The sequence below is a fragment of the Cololabis saira genome, chromosome 12 (genome assembly GCF_033807715.1).
Source record: "Cololabis saira isolate AMF1-May2022 chromosome 12, fColSai1.1, whole genome shotgun sequence".
NCBI lineage: Eukaryota > Metazoa > Chordata > Actinopteri > Beloniformes > Belonidae > Cololabis > Cololabis saira.
The window spans coordinates 30,531,599-30,555,220 of NC_084598.1; the positions used below are offsets into that span (position 1 = coordinate 30,531,599).

Sequence of the window (23,622 nt, forward strand, 5' to 3'; positions counted from 1 at the left end):
TTATACTAAGATGCATTCATTTTCAATGGCTTTTGTCCTTAATGGCTTTTTCCCCCCTTACATTACTTTTACTTTTATAATTTAAGTAGTTTTGAAACCAGTACTTTTATACTTTTACTTGAGTAAAAAACTTGAGTTGATACTTCAACTTCTACAGGAGTATTTTTAAACTCTAGTATCTATACTTCTACCTGAGTAATGAATGTGAATACTTTTGACACCTCTGAGTATTGTGTATCAAAAAGGAAAGAAAAATCAAATATGTACCAACATAGTTTTTAAATGGACTTAAAAGTAGCCTATTTTCAGTCCATTAGTGATCTATTCCCTAGTGCTTACACACTAATAAAGCCTACAGTTGGGTTGTCACAGAGCGCCCCCTGTTTTCTAATTCCTCCATCAGAAGGTATTTTCTTTTTTTTTTTTCTTTTGGTTTCTTTTTTTTCCTCTACATTTCAAGATGGCGTCCAGCGGAGGAGATGGGGAGCACGAATGGACAGCGGCTGTACGGCCTCTGCTATCAGCCTCCTACACCGCTTTCGAGACGAAAGAGCTCCCGCAGCTCATCGGATCCATCATTAACAGGTAAACGCTCACCTGTCAGCACATTTCGGGCAGCTGTTCGTCGGAAACTCCGTGTTTTCTGGAGCAAGTTATGCAGCTGTGGCTAACGTGCTAACACTTGCTAACGTGTTCAAAATGCAGGCGGTGACTTACAAAACCTTTCTTTTGAAACGAGGTCAAAGCAAAGCACGACATAACCTGTCCTTTAGAGCAACTCCCTCTGGTTTGACACCGTCGCAGTGCAACGAGTTGGAAAACTGCTTCATCATTAGCTACCTAGCTGTAGCCTGGGAGCTAACTAAGCCCCCCTGCTTGTCGGAGCAATAATAACATTATTCACCTCAAAACATCACTTATCAGGGGCTTAACCTGACACTACAAGTGTATGCACTGGCTGGCTGGGAGATGGGCCAGTGTCACAGGCAGAATGTGCTTTTAGGTTATGTTTGGGCCAAAAGTAGGCGGGGATCTTATTTCTCAGAACCAGAATCAGGTTTATTGGCCAAAACAGGGAATTTACAGGTTATTTTCACTCAATGTACAGTAAATAGACAAATGACAGCTGTCATTAACATGTATACATTTTGTTTTTAAGTGAATGGTGCAGCAGTATGAGGTAGACATGGTTACTGAAATGTGACAGCATATGATTGTGGTTATTATTATTATTATTATTATTATTATTATTATTATTATTATTATTATGGGGATGGTAGTCTAGTGGCTACACATTAGATAGAAAGATAGTTAGTAGATAGTTCTTTGTCATTATAACTTATGTACAACGAAATTAAAAGTGCTCTCCAGTCAGCGCATCATATATAAAAAAAATAAAATAACTGAAAATAATCCAATAAAATAGTTAGTAGATAGTTCTTTGTAGGGCTGTTCGATTTTGCCCAAAAATAAAATCTCGATTTTTTTTCTCTCAAAATCCGATATTCGATTACGATTATTTTGTGAATTGACAAAAGGCAAAGAAATGATTTCAAATACCGGGTATGCTGTTTTTTTATTGAACATTTGCCCCATTGGGCTTTAAGTGCAAACTTTGCTCTTATTAAACCAAAAATGAATGAATAAAGTGCAAAGCTCTGTAAAATAAGTTGAAAAAAAGTTTAAAAAAAATATAATAATAAAATATAAAGTTTTATCTCTGAAAAAAAAATCAGCACTTGCAAACAAACAGTAAGTTATATTTCCAATTAAATAAAACAAGACATTTTCTAATTAAACTAAACTGGGTCTTTGCATGCTAAATAATAATGCAACCCATGAAGGAGGTAGAGTGGAGAGTGTGTAATGTCAGTGTCAGTCATTACATTTGCTTTTCACATTTGCAAGTTTTTTGCAAGGAACACGAGCCGGTCTATGGCATCTGGCTTGAGGGATGCCCGTTGGCATGTTACAACGCCCCCTCCTACACTAAAGAGCCTCTCCCATGGGGCACTTGTCGCAGGTATTGAGAGGTATTTCCATCAATCATTATTATGGTATCAATCATTAATATATGTGCAGACAAGGTAAAAAAAAAAAAAGTGAAATCGATTTTACGAGTTTCACGTTTTAACATCGTTCTAATTACATAATCGCGATTACGATTTAAAATCGATTAATCGAACAGCCCTAGTGGTTATTATTATTATTATTATTATTATTGTTATGGGGATGGTAGTCTAGTGGCTACACAGTAGATAGTTAGTAGTAGTAAATTGTAAAATAAAGAAAACAAAGAATCCAAATCAAACATTACATTCAAAAGAACAATTAAAGCCTGTATGTTAAGGAAATATAACGAAAAATGTTGAGTTTGATTGACATACCCGTAGGTGGTGGTAATTTTATTTAAATGTTATTTTAATTTTATTTTATTTTAGTTGTTTTTATTCACTTAGTTGTTTTTTTTTTAATTATTATTTTTTATTTATGTTATTTGTGAAAGGGGCAGATCAGATAAGATTCTTCTTCTTTCTGCTCCCTTTTCATTCATAAGTTAGGAACATTTGTATTTGTGTTTGTATTGATTGTTTTGTTTTTTGAATTAAAGAATAAAATGAAATGAAATGAAATGAAAATGGTAAAATTGTAAATAGGTTATTTTATTTTATTCTATTCACAGCTGTCCTTTTTTCTTCTTCCATACCTCAAACTGCTGCACCTAGATGTTTATTCTGTACATTCTGTACATCTGTACATATGTCAAAAATACCACATTTGTTTATTTTACTGCGAAAGAGCGAAATTACCGGAGTCAAATTCCTTGTTGGACAATGTTCGAACCTGGCCAATAAAGCTGATTCTGAGATAGTTCTTTATTGTCATTATAACTTATGTACAACGAAATTAAAAGTGCTCTCCAGTCAGCGCATCATATATAAAAAAAATAAAATAACTGAAAATAATCCAATAAAATGTAATTTAAAATATAAACAAATAAAATAAATATATATATCTCTAGACACATTCACCCTTCCACATCAACACACGGACCCCACAAGAACCTTCATCAGCATACAATCATTTTTGTTATCGTTACTGCATATTAGCTTCTGTTTTTGTTAAGGGTGGTTATTGCTGTTGGATAAAAGCTGTGTTTGAGTCTGTTAGTCCTCGTTTTCATGAGTCTGTATCGTTTCCCAGATGGCAGCAGTTCAAACGGCGAGTTTCCGGGGTGTGAAGTGTCTTTTATTATATTTTGGGCCTTTTTCTGGCAACGGGAGTGGTGGAGGTGTTCCAGTGTGGAGAGGTGGGCTTGGGTCTGGAGGACACAGGTTAAAATAATAACCACAATCAAGCTGTTGCTCTGATGAACTCTTTGGGGTTCAAGCCCCCGAATGGCAACCAAGATGAACCACATTTTATTTCACCTTTTATTTAACCAGATAAAAGACCCATTGAGATCAAGACCTCTTTTACAAGGGTGACCTGGCCAAGGAAGGCAGCAGCACACATCAACAAATAACACACAAATAACAGCAATCACAAAATAAACATTAAGATGAGAGTGCAAACTGTTTTAGCAAATAAAGTGCAGTAGTGGTGACTACAGTAACATGTAGGAAAAACAACAACTTCAGTAATAATTTAAAAACACGAGCACATGTACAGTAGTTTAAAAACACACGTTGGGCTCCTGAGCAAGGCCCTTAAACCTAATTGCTCCATGGTGTGTTTGTCTCAGATGTAAGTCGCTTTGGATAAAATCTTCTGCTAAATGACAGTAGTAGTAGTAGTAGTAGTAGTAGTAGTAGTAGTAGTAGTATAATAAGTGGTTGATTACTCTGAGACTCTATGAATGATGAGAGTTCGTCAGAGCAACAGCTTGGGGGAAGAAACTGTCCTTGTGTCTGGAGGTTTTAGCGTACAGTGGTCTGTAGCGCCGTCCACAGGGGAGGAGTTCAAGCAGACTGTGTCCTGGGTGTGCGGGGTCTGCAGAGATGTTACCTGCCCGTTTCCTGGTCCTGTACAGGTCCTGGATACATGGGAGTTTAGTCCCAGTTATCCTCTCCGCAGACCTAATTGTCCATTGCAGTCTGTGCCTGTCTAGATTGGTAGCTGATCCGAACCAGACAGTGATGGACGTGCAGAGAACAGACTGTATGATGGTAGTGTAGAAGGTGGTCAGCAGATCCTGTGGCAGGTTAAACTTCCTGAGCTGACGCAGGAACCTCTGCTGAGCTTTCTTCCGGACATAGTTAATGTGGGTGATCCACTTCAGGTCCCGAGAGATTGTGGATCCCAGGAACCTGAAGGAGTCTGTGGTGGAGACAGTGCTGTTGAGGATGGTGAGGGGGGGGGGGGTGACGGCGGGTTTTTCCGTGGTGATTGTGGATCGCTTTGAACGTTTTGTTTGTTTATTGTTAAGGGTTTTAGTTTAACAGATGTGTTTGCAGGGATTGCCATGATTATAAAGTCAGTAATGTCTAAATTGCAACTTGGTTGTCACTCCTGATGAGCCGATTCTCCTGAGCCCTCAAGTAAAAAGCTTCCTGCAGTGTTTAAGTTTCATTTTCCAAAGAAATGCCCATTCAGCAAACAGGTGTCCTGCTGCTGATTTTAACTTATAGTTTTAGCATTACATTTGTTCCATATAGCAGATATGCTTACAGGGATCACCATGATTATAAATTCAGAAATTTCAAAATTGCAGCTTGGTTGTCACTCCTGATGAAGCAGAGTCTCCTGAGCCCTCAAGTAAAAAGCTTCCTGCAGTGTCTTAGTTTCATTTTCCAAAGAAATGCCCATTCAGCAAACAGGTGTCCTGCTGCTGATTTAACTTATCGTTTTAGCATTACATTTGTTCCATACCTGTAATGTACCTTTCAATAACTTTATATCATTATCTTTGTATCTTATGGATCCTTAGTAGAAATGTTATGAAAAAGGGTTCTTCCTTTTTAGTTGCGTAAACCTTGCAGAGCTGGTTCGTTACAATGTATGTAAACACCCCATGAACATGAAATGAAACCAAAACTCAAGTTATGAGCTTAAGCTTGAAGGTTTGATTTTTCTACAGTTTTATTTTGTCATCACGCTACGACAGAAACAGCCTAAATCTGACAAGGGAACAGAAACCCCAAAAAGAGCTAATATTCATTCAGCACCAGCCTTTCAACAAAAAAAGAGAGAAAAAGCTCAGCAAGCTCCACCTCCAAACCAAAAACAAATACCTGTGTGAATCCCTTACAATTCCATAAACAAGGCACAAAAACATCATATGCAGAAGTAGTAAATAGGTCATATAACTGAGGCTGTACCAACATGCCACCAAGAAAAAAAGTGCAAGAGTGCACAACCCCCCCCTTTTTTTACCACTTTAAAGTTAAGACAAAAACGAGAGGGTCCACAAAAGTAATTGTCAATTTAATTATAATCTAAAAAAACAAGAACAATTGCTGGGTGGGGAGAACAAAGGAGAGAAAATGGAGTTGGCTATGTTAAATAACTCAACAGAAGTTAATTCAGGTGTGACTGCCTCATGACATACGCCCCACCGCTCTGTTGCAAGCAGGAAGCATAACCTTAGAGCCACAGGCACAGTGGGAGGCGTTACCACAATTTATCATGTTAACTTGAAGACCTTTTTACATAATAATGATGTGATTTATAGAACTGAAAAACAGTTGTTTGCACTGATGTATAATTCATTTTTTTGCTATAATTCTTTCTTAATATTCATCATTATTTTTGTTGTCAAACTGTTTAAGACTTTACGACAAAAAACTGGTCTAAATGCATTTTAGACAATTTGGCCTCCACATACCTTTGTTCTAGTTTGTAGACTCGAACATTTTGAAATCCTGCACCCACCCATTTGTAAATTAAACATGTTACTATGTTACCTGCGCTCACACCACAAACCCCATTTAAAAAAACAAACAAACAACACGCATACAGGGTGTCTCGTGGAGGTAGTTGATTGGGAACATATATGCATCTATCAGAACCTTTATGTCAAAATAATGCTTTTTTACTTTGGTTGATAACTTTTCCCAGGAAATTGATTTTTAAATAGGCATTTCCAAGTCCTATATCAGCACTGATGATTTTAAATGCTGTTTGTGGTTACAGTTCAAGTTCATTAACGGATGAGTCTGTTATTTGCATTTCTATATAGGTTTCATTTGAGTCTGTTTATAGAAAGTTAACTACTCTATGGATGCTCCAATACTAATACGCTATGTGGGAATATGGTGTTGTATTTAAAATACATTCTTTTTTTTTTGGCCTGAAACACTGCAGTTGCAGATATCAACAGTTCTGTAGCACTAGTAAGCTCTGCGTGTTGGTGTGTGGGAGAGAGTAAGGTGGCAGTTTTTAAATCACATACTCTTATCAATAAGTACTGATTTTTTTTTTTTGCCAAAATGCAGTATTCGGTATGAAACAACTCTAAATCACAATAGTAATTGCTGCACTCATGTTCCAGTTCTAAAAAGAATAGGGGGAAAAAATGTACTACTGGAATCGTAAATGAATATTGTTTCAGCTATGCTTGTATTCTCTTTTTCATCTTGGCTCATTTTGTGTTCGGGTGTAATTCCTTTATTTGTTCAATTTACATTAGTTCGTGTTTCTTCAAAATATCACTTGAGGAAACAAGGTTGTCCTGTCTGGTGAATACAGTTCCCTCAACCAGTACCCACTGGAAGTTCAGGAAGTGGCAGAGATACCAGAGCAGACTGAAATGCATCTACTGTCACTATTTTAAGAGTGGAAAAAATGCTGTCAATTTTATGACAATTTACATTTGACACTGTGTGACATAATCTACTTTTCATTTGCAGTGAATCCGACATCCTTCACCACGACAAACAGTATGAGCCTTTCTACTCATCATTTGTGGCTCTTTCTGCACATTACATCACAACAGTATGCGGACAAAGTATGCATCTTTTTCTCTTTGAAAAAAAACAACAAAACATTTAAACCTGGAATTGTGTTTCTCCCTACTAATAAATGAGTTTTGTTCTTTTTCTAGTACCGAGAAATCAGTTGTTGTCTGTTGCCGCAGCATGCAAAATATTGATTGAATTCTCACTGCTGCGGCTGGAGAACCCAGATGAAGCATGCGCAGTGTCCCAGGTGAGGAAAACAAATTACACAGGTTCTCAATGTCTGCAATTTGTGTATCTGTATTTAATGGGATGTTTTTGATGATTTATTTCGTCAGCCGCTTTATTCAGTTAGCCGCTTTATTTAGGCATATGGAGTAGGGCTGCAGCTATCGAATATTTTGGTAATCAATTATTCTATCGAATATTCCATCCATTAGTCGGATAAAACTTACTTTTGCGTTACTAAACCCCAATTATAAATATACAATAGAAAACAAGACAGATCACTTAACAATTGGTTGCCTTTTTTGAAAAAATGTGCCATTTATTTAAATATTATGCAAACTAGTAAACTGTTAAAATTTTCCAATTAAAAAATAAATAAAATTACTTCGAACTTAACATTTCCTGAGACATAAAATTTTAATATAAATAAAATAAAAACTGCTTTTTAAATTGTGCAATGTTTAAACAGAAATGCTTGGCTGTGGACCGAGACTTGGAACAAAAGAGTCTCACACAATGTGGACCAGGGCCTTCATTTTTAGTTTAAAATGATCCCGCACCTTCGACATCTTCCGTCTCTTCGTTTTATTACTTTTGCTTTATTGCGTTTGCTCATTGTTGCTGTCACAGTTTTTTCGGTCTGTTCACACACGTTAAGAAAAGCATCGTCTTCTTCCACTTGATAGGGGATGCATACGTGCAAGTACGTTGTGTCACACTAACAAGAATCGGTGAAACGTGAGCTTAAATTTATTTTTTAATTGAACGAGGCTTCGAAGGCAGAGGAAATTTCTCGATTATTTTTTGTAATCAAGTTACTCGAGGAATCATTGCAGCCCTAATATGGAGTTTGGCATATTTTAACTCCCATCCTTATCAATTGACCATTAACATAGGTTTTCAGCTGCGCTTTTTTGTTTAAACAGGGATTGTTGATTGCTTATGTTGAGCAATATTATTTTTCCCCCTCTTCTCTACAGAAACACCTCATTCTTCTTATAAAAGGACTTTGCACAGGCTGCAGCAGACTAGATCGTACAGAGATCATTACTTTCACTGCTATGATGAAGTCTGCCAAGTTGCCTCAAACCATCAAAACGCTTTCAGACGGTAAGTGTAATTAGAAAGACACACAAAAGTATACTTCACTCACTTTGATATTGCATCCCTGGTAGGATAAAGGTATAACGTATATGTTTTAGATATACAGTATATCTCAAAAGTGATTTTTGCAAATATTCTGTCATATCCTTTCAGGGGATAACAATATCTTAATGAAACGTTGAAATAACTTAAAGTAGTCATTGTGCTGCTTGAATAACAGTATAGATTTATTGTCCATTGAAAATCATTCAGTACACAGCTGTTAATGTCTAAACAGCTGGCAACAAAAGTGAGTACACCCCATAGTGAACATGTCTAAATTGTGCCCAAAGTGTCAATATTTTGTGTGACCACCATTGCTATCTAGCACTGCTTTAACCCTCCTGGGCATGGGATTCACCAGAGCTGCACAGGTTGCTTCTGGAATCTTCTTCCACTCCTCCATGACGACATCATGGAGCGCACGGATGTTGGACACCTTGCACTCCTCCACCTTCCTCTTGAGGATGCCCCACAGGTGCTCAATTGGGTTTAGGTCTGGAGACAAACTTGGCCAGTCCATCACCTTAACCTTCAGCTTCTTCAGCAAGGCCGTTGTCATCTTGGAGGTGTGTTTAGGGTCATTATCATGTTGGAAAACTGCCCTACGGCCCAGTTCCTGAAGAGAGGGGATCCTGCTCTGCTGCAGGATGTCACAGTTTATATTGGAATTCATGTGTCCCTCAATGAAATGCAGCTCCCCAGTGCCGGCAGCACTCATGCAGCCCCAGACCATGATGCTGCCACCACCATGCTTTACTGTAGGCAAAACACATTTGTCTTGGTACTCCTCACCAGGGTACCGCCACACACGCCGGACACCATCTGACCCAAACAGGTTTATTTTGGTCTCATCAGACCACAGGACATGGTTCCAGTAACTCATATTCTTGGTTTCATTGTCTTCAGCAAACTGTTTGCGGGCTTTCTTATGCATCGGTTTCAGAAGAGGCTTCTGTCTGGGGCGATGGCCATACAAACCGATTTGATGCAGTGTGCGGGGTATGGTCTGGGCACTGACAGGCTGACATCCCACTTCTGCAACCTCTGCAGCAATGCTGGAAGCACTCGCACGTCTATTTTTGGTAACCAACCTCTGGATATGACGCTGAGCACGTGGACTCAACTTCTTTGGTCGACCATGGCGAGGCCTGTTCCGAGTGGAACCTGTCCTGGAAAACCGCTGTATGATCTTAGCCACTGTGCTGCAACTTATTTTCATGGTGTTGGCAATCTTCTTGTAGCCAAGGCCATCTTTGGGAAGCGCAATAATCCTTTTTCTCAGCCGCTCAGAGAGTTCCTTGCCATGGGGTGCCATGTTGTCCAGCATTCAGAGAGAATTGTGCCCAAAACACCAAATTTAACAGCCCTGTTAATCATTTACACCTGCATCCTTTTAACACTAACGAGTCACATGACACCAGGGCGGGAAAATAAGATCATTGGGCACAATTAGGACATGTTCACTATGGGGTGTACTCACTTTTGTTGCCAGCTGTTTAGACATTAACAGCTGTATACTGAATAATTTTCAAAGGACAATAAATCTATACTGTTATTCAAGCAGCACAATGACTACTTTAAGTTATATCAAAGTTTCAGTAGGATAATGTTATCCCCTGAAAGGATATGACAGAATATTTGCAAAAATCTAAAGGGTGTACTCACTTTTGAGATATACTGTATGTCACTGTGACTCTTGGAGCAGATGAAGACTTAGCACATTAAGTTTTTAATGGTTTCCTATATTGCTTGATATGATTAGTTATACTATACTGGAAGTGAAAATTGATGGGGATCTCATATCTTTGTGCAAAGCAGGATGTTGTCAAAGTTTTGAAGTATAATAAGGGATTATCTGTCCTTTTTTTTTTTTTTTTTTTTCATATTTTATAGTGGAAGATCAGAAGGACTTGCCCAGTACTGTGAATCCAGAGCTTCGACAAAAAGAAGTACAAATGAACTTCTTCAATCAACTGACTTCAGTTTTTAATCCTGACCTCACCACCATCTTGGCCTCTCCATCAGCAGCCCACATGCAGGCAAGTGTTACAAACACAATTGCAGCATCATCATTGGAGTCTTATCTTTCCTAAGTCAAATCTTTTTTGCAGAAAATAAGGGTGCTTTCACACCTGTGGCCCGTTTGTTTTGTTCTGATTCAGGGGCTAAATCGATAGTTGTTTTGTTTCTCGTTTGTGGGGTTTGTGTTCACAAGGCAAGCGTCTAACAAATGCCATGCGCGAACCAACTGTTCTCTGATTGGTCAGAAATGAACGCGGAAGGAGTTTCCTCTTCCGCCCCCCGGGATAAACAACAAGCCCCTTTCACGGAGAGGGCGCGAAGCGCAGACTGCCGCCGGCTTTCCCATTCATTTATGTGCTCCCAGCGCAAGAGCGGACCGCTCTGCGGGCGAGAGGCCGCCTACCGCGGCGTTTGCGCCGCGCAAACCCTGCCCAAATCGAATTTTTTTTAAAAATTTTACCGTGCCGTGGGGGGCACGGTGGCGCAGCTGGTAGTGCAGCCGTCTCACAGCAAGAAGGTCCTGGTTTCGATTCCCGCCGGGGACGCTGTGGGCGCTGAAGTGCGTGTTAAATTCCCCCATGACTTCAGCGCCCACACCCTGGGTGGGGTTGGCAAAAGGGCCTTTCTGTTTGGAGTTTGCATGTTCTCCCCGTGTTCCCTTGGGTAGCAATGTGAGCTACCCTCACAAAAGCATGCAACAGTCCATACACCATACATGCCCACTCTGGCCAACCGGGGCGCCAGATGGGGCCGTCCGGCCGGAGAAGCCCCACCCTGTCTGGTGAAAATATGCGGCCTGCTCACTCCTCAGGTTAAGGAGGAGACCTGAGCTCAGTGCAGGGCCCTCCCGGGGTTGGTAGAGGATGGCGATGCCCAGGATTGTCACTTAGGTAGGAGCACTGGGTGATATAATGGGAAAAAATAAAAAAGGATGTATAAAAAAAAAAAAATTTCACCGTGCTGTGACATCTCGGCAGAGAGAGAAGGTGGTGGAGGCTGCGCCGACTCTTCTCCTTGCGCCGCGGTCGCACATACACATGAATCGGTTGTGTCGGTTGCTGTGTCGATTATGTTCTCACTACAAATAAAAAAAAAAAAAATTAACCGCTTCAGGTCTTGAATGGAATCGGGCCGAGACCACCTCTCCTAGGTGATCTCGGCTCGCTTGTTTTGTGCCGCTTCCGAGCGCGATTGCTGTGTTCAGATACACCAAATGATCCGATCTTTAGGGGGAAACGCTCCCTGTTCCGGAACAACTGCTCCAAACGGGACAGGTGTGAAAGCACCCTTAAATATCTCTAAAAATACTTGTTAACTGCACTCTAATACAATTGCTTTGTTTTTAAATAATAATAATTTTTAAATTCTCCCACATTGTAGGCTGAGAGTGATAGTGATGACCAAGCCACAGATCAAGCTATTCAGGCCAAAATGAAAAATGCCTTCGTCTCTCAGAATGTGTCAAGCTTACAAGAACTTGGTGAGTAGAGTTTGCTTTGCAAGAGAGTTCGGAACTGGGACTACTTGGTTTGTCCTAGCTGTAAGTGCTAAAATACATAAACAGTTCATTTATTTTGCAGATTGCCTTAAAAAAAACAACACACAAATGGAAAAGTAAAAACAGGCACAAAAATTGACAAATGCTGTAAAATTGTGAATTCCTTGAGTCACATTCCTTGTATTGCAATAGAATATATAACTTAAAATACTAATTTTAAAGTGAATCACGGGTTACCGTGTAATGTTATTTTGCAGCTTATAAAGCAGTCATTGAAAAGTTACACTCAAAATATTTTGAATGCCATTCATCCTGTTTATAGTTATGGTAATTTACAATACTTTCTTTATCATTTTTCTCTGTAGGCGGATCAGAGAAGTTGCTACGAGTTTGCCTCAACCTGCCCTACTTCTTACGTTACATCAACCGTTTTCAGGATGCTGTGTCTGCCAACTCTTTCTTCATCATGCCTGCCACAGTGGCTGATGCCACTGCTGTCCGCAATGGGTATCTATTTTTCATTCCAAGTCGTACTGCATGATTTTTTTAAATTTTATTAATTTTTAACTCTTAATGTAGAACATTTCCTGTATTTGTAATAAATGAAGTAACTCTTTTAAATCTTGCATTGCATATTTGAAATTCTTGCTTAGATTTCACTCATTGGTGATAGACGTCACCATGGCTCTGGACACACTTTCTTTACCTGTTCTGGAACCTTTGACACCAGGGAGACTACTGGACATGACTGTTCTTGCTTTGAGCTGTCTCTATGCTGGTATGTGCTGAATCTTTGAGGGTAAAATAAATTACATAAGCAGTAAGTTTGAATTACAGTCAGTAAATCATATTGAAATGTTGTCATCTGAGATGTTATAACTTTAACAGCACCTAATTTTACTTAACTTATTCAGCAAATAACTAAATACGACAGTGTTATAAACATTTCCTCCATGTTATCTAAAATCTAATTGATCAAGGAAAACATCTTTTTTTTTTTTTTTTTTTACCTGTTTAGGTGTGAGCGTGGCCACTTGCATGGCCATTTTACAGGTAGGCAGTGGCTTGCAGCTGCGCTCTGCTTCCACTGGGACCAAAGAAGAGGACTATGAAAATGATGCTGCCACAATTGTTCAGAAATGTGTGAGTATCATGAGGGGAAACACAAATTTACTTTGAGTTATAAGGGTTTGCATATTGGGACACAAGAAAAAGTCTAGGCCTTAAAATGAAGTAAACAAAACATCAGTTACACTGTAATTTGTTTAAAAGAAACAAAGTCAAAATGAAATGTGTAGAAAAATTTAAGTAAACTCCATGATCAATAGTTAAAAACGGTTTAGTGTAACAGTAACTTGAAGTAATCATTTGTCTCTCAAATCACTGGATGAACTTTGCCTTGCTCGTCTTTACAACAGTGCTTCAAATCACTGAGATTTGCTAAAAATGTTTGTTTGCTCACTCACATCTCTCCTAAGATACAAGTTAATCTTGCTAATTTCAGAATCTAAGATGCCTAGCTCCCTTCCCCTGTACTCAATTTCTCGGGCCATGCAGATTTAACCCAACCCCATCGTTCCAGCGACTGACACTGGCCTACGCTTTCTTCCAGCCCTACTATGCCACATCTGATACTGCGTAATTCAGATTTATATGTCCGAACCGTAGACTGTATAAGAACAACTGGACAAACCACCTGTGACATCCCCCATAGGTTTTCTGAAGAGTACTTTTGAAGCCACTTTTTCCATCATATTGTACAACACCATGTTCCAAATGGATGTTGCATAACTATGAAAGCTTGTGGGAGGGGTGTACTTTCTTCACTTGACATGCATGCCTTTTAGACTAAAATTAAACAGCAATAAAAATAATAGAATAAAAATCCCCTTTTTCCCCTTTCCTGAAAAGGTTTACTGCATCTGGATACACTAGTTTGTGGTATCAGATTGTCTTAATGATTTTATAATCAAATTAGTTTTTATCATGTGTACCCTACAGACATACAGTTCCTAAAAATAATGAGTAAGAATGTGTCTCTCAAACAGCTGGAGATCTATGAAATGATTGGACAAGCAATCAGCAACTCTCGGAGAGCTGGTGGAGAGGTGAGTACCTGGTTTGGATGAAATAATGAAATAGTTGAAAGAAAAAACAAACAGAGTGTGTACTGATTTTCCTGGTCAGTTTTCTTTCATAAGTGGTATTAAACTAAAAGACTAGAATGTAAATGCATTTGTTTTTCCTTTAACTCTGGTCATTTTAGCATTATCAGAACTTCCAGCTGCTCGGAGCCTGGTGCCTCTTAAACAGCCTGTACCTAATACTGAACCTGAGCCCGACTGCACTGGCAGATAAAGGCAAAGAGAAGGATCCACTTGCTGCCTTGCGTGTTCGGGATATTGCTTCCCGCACCAAGGATGGTGCAGGATCGCCCAAACTCGGTCCTGGCAAAGGGTAATTTGGAATTTTATATATAAAAATGTTGATTTATTGTTTACTTTCAAGGGGGGCTACGTTTATTTATATATGTATAATGTGTGTGTATATATATATATATATATATATATATATATATAGAGAGATATATATATATATATATGAGATATATATATATATATATATATCTCATATAAGTCACAGGAGGGGTCTGTGTTTGACATTAGACTACTTGGGGCTCAGCACATTTAAAAAAAAAGCCATAGCCTATTTCTGACATTGCTTATCAGGTATCATTAAAAAAAGACATCAGTGAATTGTGATTTATTCATCAGTTGTCTTATTTTATGTTTTTCTCAAAGGCACCAAGGATTTGGAGTCTTGTCCGTCATTCTGGCCAATCATGCCATCAAACTATTGACTTCACTTTTCCAGGACCTGCAGGTGGAGGCTCTGCATCGGGTAAGAAAAGCAACAAACAAAGCGTAGCAGATAACATTACTAACAAACAGCAATGTTGTCATTAGCAAAAACTTTTGATCAAAATACATCAAAAAAAGAAAAAAGTCGTTCTTTTTTTAATAGTTTTTCAATCATACATTTTTATTACTTAAATTTCTTTCTGGATAAATAACATTACAGAACTGTAGAACTGCAGGGGCCTCATTTATAAAAGAGTGCGTAGGATTCATACTAAAAGTGTACGTGCGCTCAAAAGCCGAAAATGGCGTGCGCACAAAAAAATCCTGATTTATAAAACCGTGTGCACGCACACTTGCACGCACACATGTTCTCTTTATAAATCACAGTCCAGCTGGAAGGTTGCGCACGTGAATTTGCCTCATATCCCGCCCTCTACACGCCCACTTTCTACCATGAATGTGCAATGCAAACTACTTGATGACTGTATTTGCATATAAATGAGCCTGCCTCAGCATGCGCAGCACCTGCCTGCAGCCTGTTTCTGCTGTGCGTCAGGATGAATGAGACGTGTCGGGCCAGGCAACCGTGCCACTAAATTTCATGGAGACTGAGATCGAGATGTTGTGGATGAGGTGGAGGCCAGGAAAACCACATTGTTTGGTGGTCACAGTAGTGGCATCACTAATCAAAATAAAGTGAGTGAGTGGCAGTACGTCGTTGCTGCTGTAAACGCTGTGAGTGCCACGGCAGATCTTTCAGATCTTTCAGATTATGAAGCTCAAGAATGAGATCAAGTCATATTTAGGCAGAAACAACTTTTCATTAACTGTATTTGGCCTTCAATCAATTTTTGGCAGGTAAAAAGACGCATTTTCAGGGGAGAAATCAGATTCTGGCAGGCAATCACTTTTTGGCACAACACCGGCACGGTGTGTCCTGCGCCGCGGCTGCAGCACCGGCAGCACCAGGGCGATCTAAGCGCATGACGCAGCTGGAAGTGGCCGACTGACTGACGCTGTGCTTCAAACACAGAGGGACACGATCAGCGCTATTATATTACAAGTCTGATATGTGATGACATTAAAAGTATGACATGAATCTGGCTTCATTTCACCACCTCACTGTCTGCGTCGCCAGTTCCCCATATCTTCAAAATGTTAGTACGCTAGGATCAAAGTTTGCGTAAAGATTAGTTGTTTTTTTTAAAATCCCAACCTTTGCGTAGAAGGTGGCGTGCGCATCTTTCAAGCCCTGTTTTGTGCGCACGCAAGCTTTATAAATGAGGCCCCAGATCTATTGAATTTGGTGGTAATAGAGGAAACTCCTTTCATCTCATAACTGGGTTGAATGTTTGAAGAGACAAACTGTCTTTGAATTGATTTTATTAAGTGCCATAATGACCCTGTGTTTTGAGGTCACAAAAACTACACATGACTTCAGAATATTCTTGGTAGATCACATCACATAGTTCACGGTAAAGAACCAAAAGCATATGTTTTCAAACCTGTTAGGTGTGCTTTTATGAATTCCCATTTTGATGTGTTTCATTGTACAAGATATTAAGTTACAACATTTAATGTAAACACATCTTAAGATAGCCTTGGAAAAACTAATAATTTTAATCCCTCCACCTAACTGCAGGGTTGGGCAAGTGATGGACCACCAGCTGAGCTCAACATCATGGCACAGAGCACTTCCATTCAAAGGGTGCAAAGACTAATCGACTCAGTGCCCCTGACCAATCTGCTATTCACTCTTCTTTCCACTTCCTACAAAAAGGTGTGTAAATAATTACAATCATCATTTTTACCTTTTTTTCATGATGTGGTGTAGTGTGATATATCAACAAACAAAAACAAAATGGGATTGACAAGAGTTTCTGCTCTGTGTGCATTTAAAGCAAGCTCCTTTTTTTTTTAAATATGTTGAAGACAAACATTACGAACAATGTTTCTTACAGATTGGGTGTATATTTGAATAGAGAAGTGGGTTTATATATTTTAATAGTGTAATTAGAGGCTGTTTCTTACCTTTCCTTCCATCAGGCTTGTGTTCTTCAGCGCCAAAGGAAGGGATCAGTGAGCAGTGACGCCAGTGCTTCAACTGATTCAAACACCTACTATGAGGATGATTTCAGTAGTACAGAGGAGGACAGCAGCCAAGGTACTTTATATTTCTTGATTCAAGCTGTGCCATGGGGAATTATTCAGTTTCACTTAATGTGTCATTAAAAATGACTGCCAATAATTTACCACTGTTGAGTGATTGTGCATAAAGTAGTATATGGTGCCCTAATGACCTTATTCATTTAACACAATAATGTTGCCTGCAAACGGTAGTAGTGACAAACCACGCATTTTTGGATGGGGGTGTGGCGCAGGTTTTTTCTATTCCAAAAAAAGGTGCTGAAATGGTTGAAAACCATGGTTTTAGAAAGAGCCCTTATCCTTCTTGCCAGAATATGTGTCTATATAGGAGTTTATGTTTAGAACAAAACAAAATGAAATTGCCCAAGACTTTGTATAATGCAGTGATTCTCATGAAGTTAGATTATACTTGTGTTGGTGTGACTCCGTGTCATTTATTGATATTTTCAATTACTGTTGCTTACATTCCAATAACACCGAAAGAAGTGAAGGGTGTCAAGAACCTGTTCTAAACTGGTCAGTAGTCAACAGCTGAAGTGGATCAAAAACACATGTTATGTTCCAAACTTTTAACAATATTGGTTATTGTCTTAAGAAAACATTGATGAAATGTTTTGATCCTCTTCAAATGTTGACTACTGTAGTTCTGCGCTTTTCAGTACTACCTCCAGAACTGACAGCATTACTGTTATAAATTCAGTAATTTAGTGTGTCCCCAAGTAGTGGGAATATTTGTATTATAGAATGAATACACTGACCATAGTAATCAATAAGCTTTTTGTAGTGTTTACATAGAATACCTCAGATTGGTCCCTGAGTGCAGTAGTGAAAAGTTGTAATTGTTTGTCAGGTCTTAGGGCAAAGCTGTGTATCAGTGAATCATTAGTGAACATTAGTTGGTAAGGTAATGACAGCAATATGTATGTGTGTGTGTGTGTGTGTGTGTGTTCGGTGTGTGTGTGTGCGTGTATACACACATATGTTGATGCATTTATTAATTTTGTCCCGTCATCACAAAATGACAGTGTAGTTGACAGTGTTTACTATTTCAGCAGAGAGAAGACAGGAGAAGACAAATGCAGCTTGTGTCTCAGGTCAGCAGTTTTCTGTCCCTCAGGTCAAAGACTTGGTGTCCAGATCACTGTCCAAGATTCATTTTTGTTGATGTATGTCACTCAGTTTAGGCTCTCAGCTATGAACCTAAAAGCATAGAAAATGATTAAGCCAGAGATGAACAGCTTAATAAAAGTAAAATTTCTTTCTGTAAACAAAATTATAATTCTTTTTTGCTGAAAGGTTCATCTGTGGCTCCTTTTTGTTTCAAAGGATGATGCCGATTTGTTGATGTGTGGGTGCTCATTATTTTTTTTTTTTACTATTGAACAAACAAAAAACCACAAAAAAACCTGACCATCAGTTTGTCCGTTTGTCCATTCATTCATCCATCCAACATGTGTGCAGTATGTACTAGGGCTGGACCCCAAAACATTTGCTGCTTTTTAGTTTATGTATCCAGATTGATTGTATTTATTTTATCTATTCATTTTGCCAGCTGCAAAAGGCAACGTTCTCACTCACTGATGCTTGTGAAAGTTGGCTGCAGTGAGCTCATTTCACTTTTCGAGGGAATGACAACGTGCCAGAGGCATCAGTTGTGTTGGGTTCTTTACATGGAGTCGTGATGAATTGGAAAATTAGAAACTCCCCCATTGCATTTAGTGTTAGAAAAAAAAAATGTCACTGTCATACAAGTTACTTACTATCTTACGCAGTTCTATTGCACGTTCAGTTTGTCTCACACAGTAACGTGTTTGGTCCCGTGCATGTCTGTGGCGTGTGCGGTCCACAAAATCCTCCTGGTCCGCACTCACTTGGTCCTGAAAATGCGGCCTTCCCTTATAGTTGTTTGGCAACTATGTTTGTTTTGTTTGTTCTTCACAGAAAAAGAACAAAACAAACAAAATTGTTGTAATCTTCTGCCGAAGCTTAGACCCTATATACAGTAATGGCATTTGGCCAGCCCTAGTCTGTACTGCATACTGATCCAGCGCCAGCAGTTGTAGCGGTCATAACCATGGACACCATCTGCGCATGCTTCATCTTGGTCATATTAATATTTAGTTATTTGGGATAGTGCTAAAAAAGAAATAGGTTGTCAAATCCAGCGTCAAACGAAATAAATACAAGTGGTATTGTCTCATTTTATATCAGATGTGAAAAGTAAATATATTAAACATTATTTATTAAAAAGAGTACTCACTACTTTGCTCCAATCTCTATGCAAATGACATCATGCATACATCTTCTTTGTACTTGATGTTTCAAAAAGTACTGATACAGATTTTGTGGTTACATTATTTTATTTACCCATTCTGTTAGCCTCATCTCAATTTAATTTTAAGTTTTAATGCCTTTCAATAAGCACTGAAGAAATACCTGGTGACTTCACCTTTTTAAATGTAAAAATAATGTAGGACCCACTTCAAACTGTTGGTGTCATTCTTGCATAAATGAACTCACATTACGCTTAAAGGGCTTAAAGCTGCAATGCTATGTCTTGCTGTCACCTGAAAACTTTGATTTTTGTATGTTGCATGCAAATGTGAATATTAACTTGATGTGATCTTTCAAAACAAAGGGTGTCTTGGTTTTTTACTTGAAATTATCTCACTAAAGTTAGGTAATTCCCACACTGATAGGTGTGAATGGCTTGTTTGTTGTGACTTGGATGATAGACAAAATTGGGACCAATTTTAGTTGCACCAAATCTGGCTACAAATTTTAAACGGAAGAGCAGTCAGGGCAGACCCATTTGATATAGGTGGTAGAATTAACTGAAATACATGTTTTAAAACCTCTTTTTGCTAGCTGAACTACCAAATTATTTACTCACTTTTTATTTGCGCTCCAATTTTTTGCTATTATTTAGCTTGATTTATTTGCAAATATTTGCTGCTGCTGTGCATTGTGTGGAAAATCTGCACAGTAGTCGTGTTTCCATTACACTTTTTTGCAAAGAAAATGGAAACTCTGAATTTGCGATAAAGGTATCACTGCAGGAAGTTGGTGTTTCCATTGAACTGTGTTTTCCAAATAAGCATCATTCTTGTAACTCATCTTGTTCGGCAAGAGTTTTCTTCAAAACAACAAAAAAGAAAACCGTAACTTTGTAGATGGACAAAAACATCTCTAGTTTTTGACAAATAATTGTGATTGCTGAGAAAATAGCCAGATGATGAAATGAATGATCATTTAAATTATTATTCAGAGGCAAATCCCTTATCTAATGCATGATAAAGTAATGTTATAGCACAAATACAATGTATTAATGAGGCCAAAAATAGTTGGAAACTAGATTTTGGTTACTTTAGGTTGACCAGCTACATGACATCCAGTGCTGTTGGAGCCATGAAAATGCGCAAAAAGCGTTTCCACTACACATTTGCCATAAACTGGATTATCACATCGCCTGAAAAACCACCTTTTTAAAAGGGTTTACTTAAAAAAAAAGATTTTAAATTAGAGCTGTTTCATTGCAAGTGTTGCGTAAATCTAGGGGTAATGGAAACTCGGGTGTTGGTGCATCGATTTCTTTTTTTTTTTTTTTTTTTTTTTAAAGGATCTGCTGCTGCTAAGTGATAACGCAGCTCAGTTGCCACAGTAATACCAGTCAATTTGAGTATAAATTTAAAAAGTAATTGTCTTTTAAATGTGCTCAATATCCTTATAGTTGTTTTTATTCTTTATCACTTGATGCATGCACTAAAGCAACTTCCGAGCATAACTTTTGATACCAGACTGGGCAGACAGATAGTCGTCGTGTCCCCCCCCCCCGAGTCAGTTTGACAGAACAACAGCAACAACAAATAAGCAGCTTATTTATATAACTTTATACAAACTGGGAATCCAGATGTTGTTAAATTTATTTACTTTTTTTATATAACTTCCCCTCCAATTTGGTGATGACAATACAATTTAAGTACGGGCGGGCTCTAAATGGCCTTAGGTGCATTTACACTTCTGAGGCAGTGCAATCTTTTCAGACAAGGTACAATTTGATCATATCCGCATTAGTTTGTTTACATTTTATACTGAAAATTTTGTTAAGGTTACCTATGGCACCTATTCTACTTCGGCAAGATCAGCACATGCAAACCGGAAATGTTTGATTCATCCAGTTTCAGTTTGTAATTGCTTGAATGCGAGTGTCACGGGGATTGAAAAGGCTTAATTGATGACGTACTTGCACTAAGCGTCACTTGCTCTCCTGGGTTATCGCAAATTTTTCCCTGATTTGCCAAGCCTATAATCATGACTTTTACCAGCAGATTGTGTGTGCGTGTGCTATGCGTGTGTGCGTGTGTGTGTGTGAGATTCATCCCGCCCGCTCAGTGAGCATTGGTGGCTGTGAGATACATTATGATTATGGTGAAATTTGGATGATTTGCTTTTTCAGTACAGAGTAGAAACACTCTTGTGGATGCTAATTGGTTTTATTTGTTAATGAGACCAGACGAATGTGGATGTTGGCCATTATTTTACCCTTGAAAAAGTGGGATGTTGAGCTATAGGAAGAAATCTTTTGATACTTGATGGTTTTTAATTATTGATTAATTGGATGCGTGCACAGAGAAAAAGGTAAATAAATCAGATTTTGTATTGAAGTGCTTTTTTCACAGGCCTCAATAAATTTCCATTACACTTTACAAAGATGGGTATAGTCATTTGGCTTAAATTTGGCATGTTGATTCAGTACAGGCAAGGTTACTTATAATCATATACAAATATGTGGCAGTGAGTCAAATCTGGAGTTGCTTTTAGGCTTGAATTTCATCCATTATTGAAAACTATTTGAAGGTCCTTCAATTCAAACAAACGTATCCAGGTATAATTAAATAATTTGTTGTAGCTGATTCCACCCATCCATCCATTTTCCTCCCCCTAGCCCAGACTTTCTTCTCCCTGGCCACTTCGTCCAACTCATCTGGAGGGATCCCAAAGTGTTCCCAGGCCAGCCAAGAGACGTATAGGTCATTTCAACTAGTAGATTTTCTGCACGGCTCCGCTCGACTTTTCCATTAGAGGGTAGTACCAGTTAGCACCTCCTTCTTCTGCACCTACTCTGCTGGGGTTCTAACCGAGCTGAGTCTGGATGAAAATACAACATCACCGGCCACCGATTGGCCAGAGACCAACGTCTCTGAGTCTTGAGTATGGAGCTAGAACAGACAAGTTTTACAAATGCACATACAGATTTGCAAATACACACACCGTTTCACACGTGCACAGAAAAATTCACATGTGCGTAGGACAAGATATACAAATGTATTTTTGATGCACACACAAATATAACCTGATTTACAAACGTTTTTTTGTCTGTGAGCTGCGCTGGCTTTGTGTGTGCCTTTTGAGACTCCCCTGATGTGACTGGATCCACAAATAGGTTTTTTTTAACATGGAATGATCTGCAACCAATCAGATGTCTTCATTTGTTCCAGCCAATCATAAGAGCGCACCCCACGTGGGGGACGCAGAGCAGTGGATAAAACACGATTTACTCCAAACCAATCAGATTAAAGGGGCGGATACACCTGCTGTTTGAACTGCGTTAGCGCCGTTCGTTTAGAAAAGTGATTAATATTTCGAGTTGGTGGAGTAAAGATAAATAAACAGCAACAGGAGATAAAAGATAAATAAACAGGATGGAGTGGAGATCTGTTCTGATTTTCTTGTGATCTTGGTAAAGAAAACAGCGCGATCGGAGATGGTTTGTCGGGCCGTTCAACCAGAGCCGTCAGGAGACTGCACTCCAAGTCCTGCCGATGCAGCAACTGATGATGGGAAACAGCGGAGATATTTATGTATTTGAACTACAGGTGTCTTTCAGGAGAACGAGCCTGTTGAGGCGTCAAATGACGGGGGTGAATATTGCTGCAGTCGCGTTCTGGCTCTGGCCGCGAGTGGCGCTGGTCCCGGTCAGACACCAGTGACCACAGTGACCAGACATGGAGGTCAGAAACAAGCAGCTGTTATCCTCACATTTATGATGTGGCATCGCCACCACACAGAGACAAATATGTCAAAACAGTGGTGGCAGATCAACACATTCCCGGTACAGAGTCAGGCTCATGGGAAAATGCAGCCGTGATGATACTGTTTGGGGTTTAGTCCACCGATCATCAAACATCTGAGCTCGATACAGATTTTCTTCGGTTATCAGTCGACTGATACCGACTTTACTCCAGATATTTCGGTAAATTAATCTCCTGACATATGCGTGCTGCTCCACCTGGCCGCTGCTGCTCGTCCCCATCAGGCAGCGCTGCAGCTCTCTGCTGCGTCTGTCTGGTTCTGAATCAGCGGGACAATCCCATGTAACACGTAGTCAAACCAAACGGAGCAAATACATAGATATCTCTGCTGTTTTTCATCATCAGTTGCTGCATCGGCAGGACTTGGAGTGCAGTCTCCCGACGGCTCTGGTTGAACAGCCCGACAAACCATCTCAGATCGCGCTGTTTTCTTTAGATCACAAAAAAATCAGAACAGTGATCTCCTCTCCATCCTGTTTATTTATCTTTTATCTCCTGTTGCTGTTTATTTGTCTTTACTCCACCAACTCGAAATATTAATCACTTTTCTAAGCGAACGCAGTTCAAACAGCAGGTGTATCCGCCCCTTTAATCTGATTGGTTGCAGATCCTTCCGTGTTAAAAAAAAAAACCTATTTGTGGATCGAGTCACGTCAGGGGAGTCTCAAAAGTCAGACGCAAATCCAGTGCAGCTCACAGACAAAAAAACGTAACCTGTAAATCAGGTT

General features: G+C 39.1%; 1 protein-coding gene across 8 annotated transcripts in view; it reads left to right on the forward strand.

The window, feature by feature from the left end:
* The first annotated feature begins 460 nt into the window (after positions 1-460).
* The window catches only part of ubr4 (ubiquitin protein ligase E3 component n-recognin 4), a 64,533-nt gene continuing 41,371 nt past the window's right edge, over positions 461-23,622 (forward strand). For 5 of the 8 annotated variants that reach the window (XM_061736537.1, XM_061736541.1, XM_061736538.1 and 2 more), the window contains exons 1-15: positions 461-585; positions 6,852-6,949; positions 7,046-7,149; positions 8,108-8,237; positions 10,167-10,312; positions 11,676-11,775; positions 12,159-12,300; positions 12,447-12,571; positions 12,812-12,936; positions 13,842-13,901; positions 14,060-14,250; positions 14,595-14,694; positions 16,297-16,434; positions 16,701-16,818; positions 17,855-17,896. In XM_061736537.1, the coding sequence (XP_061592521.1) occupies positions 461-585; positions 6,852-6,949; positions 7,046-7,149; positions 8,108-8,237; positions 10,167-10,312; positions 11,676-11,775; positions 12,159-12,300; positions 12,447-12,571; positions 12,812-12,936; positions 13,842-13,901; positions 14,060-14,250; positions 14,595-14,694; positions 16,297-16,434; positions 16,701-16,818; positions 17,855-17,896 (1,744 nt within the window). The remainder of the gene's footprint in view (positions 586-6,851; positions 6,950-7,045; positions 7,150-8,107; positions 8,238-10,166; positions 10,313-11,675; positions 11,776-12,158; positions 12,301-12,446; positions 12,572-12,811; positions 12,937-13,841; positions 13,902-14,059; positions 14,251-14,594; positions 14,695-16,296; positions 16,435-16,700; positions 16,819-17,854; positions 17,897-23,622) is intronic. The other 3 variants (XM_061736543.1, XM_061736545.1, XM_061736546.1) reach the window with 1 other exon arrangement.